Here is a 12,634-nt window from a genome sequence, read left to right as displayed (position 1 = left end):
AGCGGGAGCGGACCTCAGCAAGGTGTGAAGTTGATTCTTTTACTGAGCCGCTCACTTACTTAACGCACCCAATGACAATTTTGTTAACAAGAAGATGACGTTGCAGGACGCACCTGGCACTTCAGCGCTGTCTGTGACATCATACCTGATGATCTCATAATAGGTAACCAAGCCACTTTAAAAAATGCACTTATCGTTTGGGAAATTCTAATACAGAAAACGATCGATTAAAAACGATTTCTTAAATATTTATACATGAAATTGATTACTTTGAAAGCTCTCTCTCTCTCTCAAAATATTTCATATTATAATTATAAAATAGCTGATAGCAGACTATCAAATCGAAACATGTTAACTTACCAGTCTTCGATATTTCTCACATATATTTGTTTAAGTTGTATTATTTTCAATAACAATGAATTATGTTTGATCAATAAAATGGTGACATGAATCACGAATCCAACAAACGTCTGTTCAAACCGTTCAGTCTCCAGTTCAACTCCAAGGTTTAATGAGAAAATATCGGGACCGATGTCATAATGCCTCGGATCTGACGTGCAGAATATGTAGCATTGATGTCACTCTTTATATTTTTACATAAATAAATAAATAAATAAATAAATAAATAAATAAATAAAAGCACAATATTCACATCCCAGTAAATACTGAATATCTTAAAAAATACATATATGTTTTAATAACAATATTTTTTTACTACATTAAAATAAGAATCGAAGCCTATAAGGTTAATTCAGCAATTACTTCACCGTAACTATAGGATCCCGACGATCATCAGGTTGTTTTCTTGAAAAAGGAGATTTCTCTATTGTGTTTCAAACAATACAAAGCACAGAGCGCGTACAGTTTATTTACCATCTAGCCTGTGCACTGACTTGACTCAGGAAACTCCAGCCGACCTCTTTCGCACTGCACTGCTCCAGCCTGAACGACAGAGCGAACTGATGCACTCCGCAACCGGGGTCACCCAAGTTCGTGTCCTCACTTCACCGCCGCTGCGCCGAGGCTTCTCCCTGAACCTCGCTGAGCACAAAGGGTGAGCCGGGTTCATCTCGGTGCACGACAGTGCGGAGAGAGGGCGACAGAGTTCGTTCAGTGCAGCGGCAGTTCAGAGGGAACCGAGGAGGAGAGAGAACCGGGAAGTAGCGGGATTGATTCGGTGCACAGCGAAGCCTGTGTGTGTTTGCCAAAACCTAAGCGCCATGTTCATTCAATAAACGCATTAAAGCTAAACGTCGTTTTAACTGTCAATGCTGTTTGTTGCAAAGCTACATACATGCACAGTAGAGGGCGGAAACCGAGACGCAGTAGCGAATTATTACAGCTGTGAATGATCTGTTAATCGATCGTTATTATTTTTTTGTTCTAATGATCGAAGACCAGGTTTTTGTTTCACATTTTTCCCATGCATATAGGCGCGTTTGCAATTTTTATAATCACTCCATATAAATCTATATTCTCCGTGGGTCCTTGTGAAAAAAAAACAACAAAAAAACAACGATTGCATAAAAAGCATTACAATGGTCTTTAAAAACAGTTCAACACTATCTTCCTGTGTGCGTATGGCTTACTGAGCACATACTGGAAAGAGAGTTGCAAATTATATCACTAGAAATTACACGTTTTTTTTTTTTTTTTTTCAAAATGTCATTTTAATAATTTAGGCCAAATTAATCACAGTCCAAAATTCTCTTAAGAGGGAGGGTGATATCCTAACCCCAGCACTTCACTTGGTGAAACTTGATACCATGTGCTCAACCTACCATGCTGTAATACGAATAATTCTTGTATTCACGTGAACCAGTGATGATCTATGGTTTCACATTCCAGTCAGTGTAGAGTTCACAACTTCTGTACAAGGCTCTGTTTGACTACACAATGCAAAAGGCATACCAGCTTCAGCTGCTGTTACTGTGAGGGTAGGAGAGAATGCAATGGCAAGTTTGAAGGGAAAGACAGATTTACCCATAAAACAAAACAATGTCTGGAATCAGAGGACTCTTCAGTCTGTAGTTTTAGAGCAATACCAAAAGCTTGGATTCACGCTGAGACTAAACTACTCCCTCACCCTGGCAACAAAACAGGCTCTTTCCTCGCTGTCGTGTACAACTTGTGGGAAGCAGGGCACTGTCTGCAAGTGCTGTTTCTGTTCTGGGGATAAACACATGCGCTGCATAATTCTCACAAATACAGTATTTACACTCCTACTAACCAACTCAATGCAATTACAAGCTTACCAGTTCCATGTCAGCCCCTATCGAATATGAAACAGTTTGTACCTGGTCTCTCTGTAGTAGCAAAGGGATTCAAATGTTCATTTATACAAACAGAAAAAAAGACAGTTTCCCCCATTTTCTCCTTTTATTTTGATCGATGTAAAAGCTTAAGCCACAAGAACTGTCGATTTGGTCACTCAGGCAGTGATTCACACCAGATTGGACACTTTGCACTTTTCTGTTGCCCCTTTCTCTCTCCCCCCCCCCCCCCCACCTCCCTTCATTCATTTCCGCGATTCCACAGTAAACAAAAAAAAATCAAATCTCTTCCTGCAATTACAAACTTAAGTATATATAAAAAAAGAAACACATTGGTCTGGATTTGTGTGTGTCACAGGTGAAGGGCTTCAGTGCTGTGTGCTGCGGGTGTGAGTAGTAAAGGAGCAGCAGGCAGGTTTATGTCCGGGACAGGCCACGATTGTCTAGGTCCTTCACCTACAGAGAGAGGAGAGAACCGTCAGAAACATACAACACTCACTTCTGAGAAAGGGTTGGCCTGGATTCTGCCTTCCCCCGAATTACGAAACATTGCCCCCCACAACATGAACTCTAATGCTAGTGTACGAAGCAGAGTTGGACGTTTCTACCTGCGTCGCCATACGAGTGTTTGGAAAAGCACGAAGTGCTTTTGCGATACAATTTGTACTTGACATTCGATCCAAATGAAACATCTTAACTCTACTACAGTCAGGCTCGTGGGCAGGTTCATATGGATGGAGTTTCTGCGAGGCAGACGTATCGTCTCCTTGGATCCTGAACAGAACAGACTCGTGAAGGCTGGTGTGTCACGCGCTCTCTCCCACCTTGTATATCCTGACCAGCCAGTGCTCTGTGGTGTACGCCTCTTCCAGCACGTCCAGCTCAAAATCCTTGTTCCCGATCTCGGCATTCCGCACCCTGTCATAGCCGGGGGGGCGCTCTGTGGGAGGGGGGGGGGGGGGGGGGGGGGGGGGGCGTGAGAGGCACAGCAAATCAGCTCCAAGAACGAGAGCTTGTATCTTCATACACAGAAACACTAGGAAATCCACACATAACCTTCCGAGGGTCAATTAGCACATTGCATTCTGTATTGGAACAAGGCACATTATAGGACAGACAACTTCACTACAGCAAGTTTTCTGGACCAGTAGCACAGATACCCCCCCCCCCCCCCAAATTAGTTTAGTTTGCAACAGATGTCAGGCGATTTCATTTCACATAGCTAACTGTGCTGTGTTAACTATCCAGAACGTGTCTTACACAAATTATTGCGCATTCAAACGTAGGATTATTAAGCAAAGCACCAAGCAGGGCTGCACCCAAACACTTCTGGGCTGTGGAACAGACCGAAACTTTATAACCAGCAGTGTTCAGGTAGACGACACTAGAGTCGCAGTATAAAGAGCTGATTAAACTGGACACTCACTGGCCTCTGTGTAGACCTGTCCGAACCGGTAGTAACACATCTTGTACATCAGGCAGTTGAGCAGGACGGGGGAGCCCTCCCTGTCGACTCGGAACTCCCCAGTGGGGGTGTAGTAGTCATGCTCCTTGATGTGCCGCCCCGTGTCCGTGCTGCCCCCAATCCGCACCATCCACAGGAACTTGTTAATGTCTAGCAGAGGAGAGAACACAAACAGACAGGCAGTCATGGGAGAAGCAGCACAGACATGGCAATGGAGCCACCTCGAAATTAATCAAGAAAATCTGTCGGTTTGTCTTCTCTTAAAACCTGGTGTTGCATAGTTTCTGAAGAATTAAAAATCGAAATTAAAAGCAAAGGGAATCCCTCTCCCACTTTGAATCGCTACAAGCTCAGACCTTTTTGTCCATCCCTGTATATCTTAAGGAAATGATTGCGAGCGTTGATGGGTTGAATAAAATATCATTTGATCATCATGAACTGGTTTTGTCTGCGTCATTCTGTCAGGAAAGCCATCGGTCATACATTACAGCATGAATGAAGGAGTACCTAAAATCGGATGAAAATGAAATGAATCAGTTTACCATCGGAAGAGTATCCGGTCAGTCCCCCAAAGATGACCAACACATAGCTCACATCCAGCTCCCTCATGATCTCGTAAGCCTTCTCCTCCGTCGATGCCATAGCCTGCATGAACAAAGATTTCCTTTATGGAGGTTTTGTATTTCACAGAAAGCTACCAAGGTAAGACATTAACAAAAAGTTCAAGTTCAAAAACAGACTACATATCAGCCATATGATTAGGTTTTGTATTCCATAAAGCGTGAATTAGTAAACAGTAGGCCAGCAATGTACCAGGAATGTTTTAAACATAAGTTACAAACTGTTGAATTGGGCCAAATCTCAACATCACCAGATATAATGGTGATGTTCATGCCAGGAATGGAAATAAGACTCCCATTGTATTGGTGTTTGATCCATTCCTGGTTTTACTTGGAGTTTAATAAGACACACCTGGAGTTTGTTACCTATACACTGTGGCTGAACAAGCTTGTATTAAAACCTGGAGTAGGTGAACTGCTACGCAATAGGAGTCTTATTTCCATCCCTGCATTCCCATTCTGATAATAAAACTACTGAATGAGTGAGTGACACACCTGTCCCACTCTAGATATGTGTGTGTTATTCCACGTGTTGTTGTCCACCAGGATCGTTCGATTGGCCATGGCTGTGATCTGATAACCATAATCCCACCACGACATCACCTTTGCATCCTGAAAGAAAACAGCACACACAGAGCCTGCATGAGGGGTGCATCGATACAGTAATGTCACGGTTCAATAAGCATCAGGAGAAGCAGATCACGATACACGTGATGCTTCTGGGGTGCTACTTGTAGGATACAGAAGAACAAAGGGATCATTTAATCCTGTTCAAAGACAAAACACGTAGGGGTTAGGGAGAGTATGTATCAATACCAACTACAGTATAACACACATTTATTCTTCATTCAAGAACCACAACGAGCTATGCTGTGCTTGTGGGCTTGTGTCATGGTACCTCTACTATGACACCATGCACCATGAAAGAAAATGTCACCATTCAATCGATACACAATCAAGGCTGGGGTCAATTCCAATTCCTTTTTAAAATGAATTGCCATTTCCTATTTCCTTTTAATCAATTCCAACACATCACTGATCAGAATTACAAATCAGCAGTATTCTGTTAAAATGAGCTTCTCACAGTGGCAACAATTTACTTAAATTTAAGTCACTGTCAATTAAACTGGCTTCAAACGAAAGCAGTTGAACAATTATCAATGTCTCTAAAATATAAACTCCAAGTCCTTCAAAAGAAACGGATTTGAAAAAGGCATTGGAATTGAAACTCAGGAACAGACCCCACCCCCCGTCCCCTGAAACACACAACGGATCCTGACCTCTGGGGTGTTGTGCCTCAGCCAGTAATAAGCCTCCCTGAAATCATCGAAGATGATGCGGCTGCCGTCGCCCCCGCGGGCCGACAGGACGATGGAGGGGGAGGAGTAGGCCTCACTGGTCACCCATGTGGAGTGGAAGGTGTAGGTGATGAGGAAGAACGTCATGACCAAGATCATGCCACTGGCTACCTGCGCACACACACACACACACAAACACGCTTAGTGCACAGATTCAAAACACCATGCAACACCTGGGGTAGGCACACAGGCTGAGCACAGTAACTGACCCCAGCATTGCTTCCGTTTTAAGCAGGAACACAATATGTTTTAAATCTGCGTTGTTTTTCAGGGTGCATAAAAAAATGTTTTAACAAAATGGTACACTTTTATAAGGGGAGGATTTTCAGCTCACCTCGTTCTTGATTGGGTAGGTGGAGTCTTGCTGCTTCTTCGCCTTCTTGTCAGGCCGGCTGATGTCCAAGTTCTTCATGTAGGTGGTGAGAACCTGCGAGACACCAATCCCGGAGAGGATACACATGACAGGGGCCAGAACCAGCATCAGACGCACCTGTGGGGAGACAGAGGGTTACACTACGCAGTGACAGGAGCTAACCGTGCCTCGACTTCGCTTCTATTCTTGTACTTTGCAACGTGCCACAAAACGCAGATTCTGGATCTGGGACTCACGTGGTTAAATGCCACTAAACTGCACAGCTGACTGCAAGATATCTACAAGCATCTAAAAATAATGTCTAGGATTTAGATCCGAATGATCACTTACCATGACAGCTGAGAAATACATGCTGGTGACTCCATACATGATGATGAATATCCTGGCATCAGAGAGGTTATTGAAGCAGTAATACAGACCCACTGTGACGACGACAAAAAAAGAACAGGATTAAGAATTTCAAGAACGTACATCAGTGACGACCTCATTGTGTTTTTGTGTTACTGGGATTACTACCAAGTACTGTCTATATTTATACTGTGTATCTATACCAGGGATGAAAATAAGACTTCTTTTGCATACTTGCGTCACCTATTCCAGGTTTTAATACGAGCTTGATTAGCCACAGCATATTGGCAACAAGGTGTGTTTTATTAGCGAAACCAGGATCGGATCAAGCTGTTAAATAAACGGGAGCCTAGTTTCCATTACAGTGGCTGGCTAGTCCACACACTTTAAAGGAGGCTCCGGCGAGGTGGCAGGGGGGAGACAGTTCCAGCTGTGTACCTGGGAACATGAAGACAAGCAGCTGCAGGTCGAAGTAGTAGGAGGACCAGGTGGTGGGCTGATGCTCAGAGACAGAGGCGATGATGGGGATGTTGTTCTTGGCATAAGAGGGATCCAGAAGAGAGTAGAAACGGCCAGTCCAGGGAGAGATTTTACCTGCAAAAAAAAAATCAGAAATCAACAATCCGCTCCACAGTGGCTACCCATGCAAGCGAACCAGGGCTCCCCTTACCTGTCAACATGAGAACAGTGCCCACGGACAGCAGGACGAAGCCCACCAGGGAGATGATGCTCTTGAACAGGACCTCGAACTGCTGGGGGTTCAGCTTGCTGCGCAGGTAATCCACAAAGGCATGGATCTGACACAGCCCAAACACGCCGAAAGCAGCCATGTGTTCGGAGGATAACACCGGCTGGGGGAAACAGGAGAGGAAGAGAGAGAGTGACGCTACTGAAGGTCCATCAATCTTACTGGGAAGAAAATAAAACTCCCCTTGCATAGCAGTTTGATCCATTCCTGGGTTTAGTAAGACACAGCTGAGCTTGTTAACTGTACACTGTGGCTAATCTAACTCTTAGCAAAACCTGGAATGGCTGAAACTGCCATGCAATAGGAGTCTTACTTCCATCCCTGGCCTTACCAAGACTGGGTAAAGAACAGGACATTTGAGATCCCAACTCAAATCAATATCAAAGGCTCAAAAAGGTTAACACGCCTGCTACAAAGCCCCATCTTGGACAGCGAGAGGTAGTAGGAAGGCTGTGTGGTCCAGTGGTTAAAGAAAATGGCTTGCAACCAGGAGGTCCCCGGTTCAAATCCCACCTCAGCCACTGACTCATTGTGTGACCCTGAGCAAGTCACTTAACCTCCTTGTGCTCTGTCTTTCGGGTGAGACGTAATTGTAAGTGACTCTGCAGCTGATGCATAGTTCACACACCCTGGTCTCTGTAAGTCGCCTTGGATAAAAGCGTCTGCTAAATAAACAAAATAATAATAGGAAGGTACCTGAAAACCGACGAAGGAGATCTGCATGGACAGGACGGTGCCCAGGCAGTACACAGTGCAGTAGGACACGTAGATTCGGTGGGAGAATCGTCCTGTCAGCATCAGCACCAGCACGTGCAAGGGGATCAGATTGATGAGAAACACGTAGCCTCCCCAGGACGACACCTGTAGAGTACAGCAAGGCACATGGTGAAACCGCTTACTCCAATGAATAAATCAGACGCTGTGGGGGTCAGACTGGGAGAACACTGTACTCAAGCTCAGCTGCAAGGTTTTTTTTCTACAACCCAAGACACAGAGGAACAAGGAATTGATAAAGTGGAGTACATTTGACCTTGTGTAGAAACCTATGTTCGGTGTCTGGAAAAAACATTGTAACTCGCACCATGACATCGATAGTGTTTAGACATTGTTAGGAAAGCAGAGTTCACAAAGTTCAGCTTCACACACACACACAGTTAGGCAAGATATTTAAGACAGGCACTAGGTGCTAGTGAGAAAAGCTACCTGAATCCTCTCCTAACCACCATCGCTGTACCTGAGCTTTCTCCCCGAACATTAGGCAACTGATCAGTATCTGATTTATGTTTATAACTAGGTGCTCCATTGTTGTGTCTAATGATAACGTTTGGGCTATGTGTAACTTTGAATATTGCAATCAATGAATGGAAACTTACGAACATAGCAATTTGTATTGGGCACACTCATTTCCAGACATCAGAATTGGTTTCATTACAACGCGATGACAGGTTAGAAACTTAATAACCGTTGACTTACCATGTAGAAATATGCCAGTGCGCACAGAGAAGACCAGCAGATGGAGCCAGTCTTCACAGCTTTGATCCACATGTAGTAGGTGAGCAGCATACAGAATATCGCAATACCTGTGTGTGTTAAATAATATGAAACATTAGCCACGCCCACTGGCCTTGACAGTTTTAGTCTGTAGGCATTTTTGATGCGTAGGAAAAGTACTGAGACGTTTCATAATAAAAACACACCTTCGTTGTCATAGGATCCGGCGACAGATCGAGATATGTAGCCAGGTACCACGGCGATCATGGCCCCTGCTAGGAGCCCAGCTCCTGCATCCTTAAGGGAAGAGAAAAAAAAAAATGCATACAAGGGCAGCTGTTAAGGTTCTCTTAGGTTTGGATGCAGTGAAGTGGACTACAAGCTGTGCATTGTAGTAGTCTAAGTGTTATACTCTTAATACGCTGCCATTCTCCTTACCTTAAGCTCCTTGGTGAGATGGTAGGTGACGATGACAGTAAAGGAGGAGAAGAGAGGAGCGAGGAACACGCACACGTTGCGGATATCGATGGTGATGTGGAAGTAGTGCAGAACGTGGTACAAAGCTGCGGACGTGACCATCAACCCTGCAGGAAAGAAAGAAAACGATGCGTCTCGCGCCAGGGTTTTAAACTTAACACGCTCAGAATCGGTGTGTGTTTCTGATCACTTTGAACTGACCTCAGTTTACGCAGCATACCAGGGATGGACACAAGACTCCTATTGCATTGCAACTTCACCCAGTCCAGGTTTCACTATGAGCTTGATTAGTCACAGTGTACAGGTAACAAGCTCAGGTGTTTCTTATTAAACTCATAGTAAAACCAGGACTGGATCAAACTGCTAAGCAACAGGAGTCTTACTTCCATCTTTGTATATGCACCTTGTGCCGTTACTGGCTAGCTGTCTAATGTTATATAAGCTCTACAGTGAGCATGTCCGATCACCCTGACAGTCCTTGCACACCTGGGTAGATGGTTCCCCCGATGATCCTCCCCAGTGGGTACCAGGCCCTGTCATCAAACCAGTTGTGGAACTTGTAGAAACCCTCCTCAGTCAGGAAGCGGGTGGTGCGGTAGTTGAAGTACCTGGGAAGACACACCTGTGATTTACCTGTGTATCACACAGCATCTCTTGGGCAACATATTTGCATGAACAAAGGATTAAATCAGGGGTGGCCAACCACGGTCCTGGAGAGACGCAGGGTCTTCTGGTTTTCAGTTACTTGAACCGATTATTTTCTTAATTGATCAACATTAACGTGTTTTCCAGGTCTTTAGCCATTGATGATTTAAAGATACCCAGAAAACCTGCAGGATTGTGGGTCTCCAGGACCAGGGTTGCCCACCCCTGGAATAAATTAACATAAGTTTTGCTGTTGTGAAACACTGAGCTCTCTATTTTCCTTATTAAATTGTTGGTGACAAAAAAAAAGGTGTACTCACGGGTCAAATTCATGGATAACACTCTCAAACCTCAGTACAGAGAACAGACGGGTGGAGAACGCTGTCAAAAGACAGGGAGTTGAGGACATTAATAACTAGCACAGCAATAATACAGATACAACACAAATGTATTTTTATATTGTACACCTTCATGCCATCCCAGAGCGCTATACAAAGTTAAAAACAAAACAAGAGAGCTGATGTGTACAACACACTCCAGCGACAACCAGTTATATAAAAGCACATTCGAAAAAGCATGTTTTCAAATTTAGACTTAAAAGAATCCAATGTTTCAACCTGCCTGATGTCAACCGGAATTCCACAAACGAGGAGCACGACAGCAAGAAGCTGCGGCTCCAGTTGATGGAAACTATTTTTTGGAAGAACTGAGAGTTGTGCATTTTGTGCTGTGCAGGTAGAGGTGTGTTTGTGCAGGATACTCACACAGCACTGCTGCCATGGATAAGATGAGCAGCTTGAGGAGTGTGTCCTGCTTCTCGTAGGACAACCGGAGGAACCCCAACTTCATCATCTTGAGATGGGGAGGGGCAACTAAACCTAAACACCTGGGAGGAAGAAACAGTCAGAGCTGCAGAGGCAGGAATTAACAAAGCAGACCTTTCTTCAACCTGTCCAATTTAACCCATTCAGTACCACATTAATTTTGCTTTGAAAAAAAAAGCACAACACAAGCTGCATTTATGTAATCTGACACATGTAGACTTTTGTGTTTAATAAAATTAGAGCAAGTTATCATAGCATTGTTAAAGAGAAAATGTCAACAGGTAGTTAAAAATGCAAAATTGTTTTACAAAAGTAGCCTGTCCTCATATGAGGACAATGGCACTTAATGGGTTAAGCTCAGCGGTAAAGTAAAACTAGGTTTTTATAAACGGTTTTCAACAAGATCAGAGTGGCGCTCTTATCCATAATGGACCGAGTGAATAACAAAAGCAAAGACCAATGTGAAGGACTTGCTGTATACTTTATTTTTTCAATGTGAAGAAAACACATTTGACATGAAACGTTTAAGTGCACAATGCTAAGAGGTGCAGTGAAAAAGGTTTCTGACAATTGACGTTAATGGTAAAACCTTCACTATACTTTTTAAAAGACAAGAGTAAGCCTCTCATTTGAGTCTGGAAAATGCATGAATAAGCATACGTACATGCATATTGTTATATAGTTTAATAATATCGACTTTAAAAAGTACAGTACTAGAATAAAAATAATCAGTGGCATTTTTAAATGACACGTATAATAATAGTTTATGACCAGTAGGCGCCAAGACTGGACCGTGTTACACTTGTGGGCTTATATATAAAGGTGGGAGACGCACGTTTGTAATTATAGGGTATGAAATCACTGCTGAGATTTAAGGACACGTTTACACCCATTTCAAAGAGAGATACACAACGCACAAAAAAAACTGTTACTGTAACGGCTCTGCCATAAAGCGAAGCTACCTTGCAACTGGGACGGTGACGTCTAGTAAATCTACACATATTTCAGTAATGTGAGTGTCTGTCTAGTTGAAAGCATTTCACAATTGTGTGTCTAGTTGCGGCATTATCAGAATTGTATCCCAATGATTATCCAGAGCAAAAAAGTTTACCGTGTCAGTGTTTAACCAAACACCACACTCAATACTTTCATTATAAAACTGCGCGGCGATTTTAAATCAATTCCCCCGAATACAGCTAACACAGTAAACACTGACAGGAGACTCATTTCAATGGAAAATATTGAAATGTAAATAAACAGCAATTGCAAACTAACAAGAAAACGATAATAAACCGTGCAAAGAAACGTAAACACACAGGACTCCAAATCACTGCGAATATTTAAACTGCAAATAATGTTGCGACATGCTGAATACTGACGTCTCTATCGTTTCCTTCTGTAAATATTAATTAGTTGTATTAATTAGACTACCTTCAATAAAATCCACTCACTCCTCCGCGGCTCCAGCTACACACGCACACTTCCGCGCATCCTAACCTTCGCTACGGCCACGTCCTGCCCACTCAATCCGGAGCTGCAGTCCATTGGCTATCAGTCTCCCACCGGGACGCTAGACATTCCGTGATTTGTCAATGCGTCTGTCCATTATACACAAAGGAGGCGGGCTGGTGAGTGCTATCACGTTTCTCTGCCGCTCCAGCAGTGACGTGTCCCATTCTGAGCAACAGCGGAAGGATCAGCATCCGGGTCCGAGGGTTTTGTGGCGACACCCACAGGCTGGATGACGAATTACACCCCGTGACGACATAAGTACAGCACGGCTCAGAATAGAGATACACTGCATAAGCATTGACAAATATGGTTTTGTTTGTAAATCTTTGTTTTGTTTTCTACACGGCTATAGTTTAGCCTACTTTGTGCTTTGCTTTGTAGAACACTGTTGTGTTGATAGTCCAGTTCATTTTATTCAACACAGGTGTGTTTATGTGATCATAAAATTAAAAGAAATAATTAAACTTTGACCAGTGTCAAACATCACCATCTCACAAGTG

At 43.4% G+C, this 12,634-nt stretch overlaps 1 protein-coding gene across 2 annotated transcripts; it reads right to left on the bottom strand.

Moving 5' to 3' along the window:
• Positions 1-2,360: 2,360 nt before the first annotated feature.
• On the bottom strand, positions 2,361-12,158 carry LOC117397241 (dolichyl-diphosphooligosaccharide--protein glycosyltransferase subunit STT3A). Of its 2 annotated transcripts, none has more exons than XM_034913228.2 (18): positions 12,054-12,158; positions 10,563-10,684; positions 10,119-10,179; positions 9,640-9,761; positions 9,115-9,260; positions 8,883-8,973; positions 8,659-8,765; positions 7,882-8,046; positions 7,108-7,288; positions 6,876-7,031; positions 6,420-6,511; positions 6,051-6,206; positions 5,639-5,827; positions 4,854-4,970; positions 4,281-4,383; positions 3,700-3,888; positions 3,098-3,213; positions 2,361-2,729 (listed from the first exon to the last, which is right to left on the bottom strand). In XM_034913228.2, exons 2-18 carry the CDS (start codon positions 10,648-10,650, stop codon positions 2,691-2,693), a joined length of 2,118 nt encoding a protein of 705 aa, XP_034769119.1. In that variant the 5' UTR covers positions 10,651-10,684; positions 12,054-12,158; the 3' UTR covers positions 2,361-2,690. The 2 variants fall into 2 exon arrangements, with proteins under 2 accessions (XP_034769119.1, XP_058866123.1); XM_059010140.1 differs by having other exon boundaries at positions 12,074-12,095.
• Between the last annotated feature and the right edge of the window lie 476 nt (positions 12,159-12,634).

The sequence above is a fragment of the Acipenser ruthenus genome, chromosome 40 (genome assembly GCF_902713425.1).
Source record: "Acipenser ruthenus chromosome 40, fAciRut3.2 maternal haplotype, whole genome shotgun sequence".
Lineage (NCBI taxonomy): Eukaryota > Metazoa > Chordata > Actinopteri > Acipenseriformes > Acipenseridae > Acipenser > Acipenser ruthenus.
The sequence above is the reverse complement of the archived record's forward strand: the minus strand, read 5'-3'. Positions and strand labels throughout refer to the sequence as shown.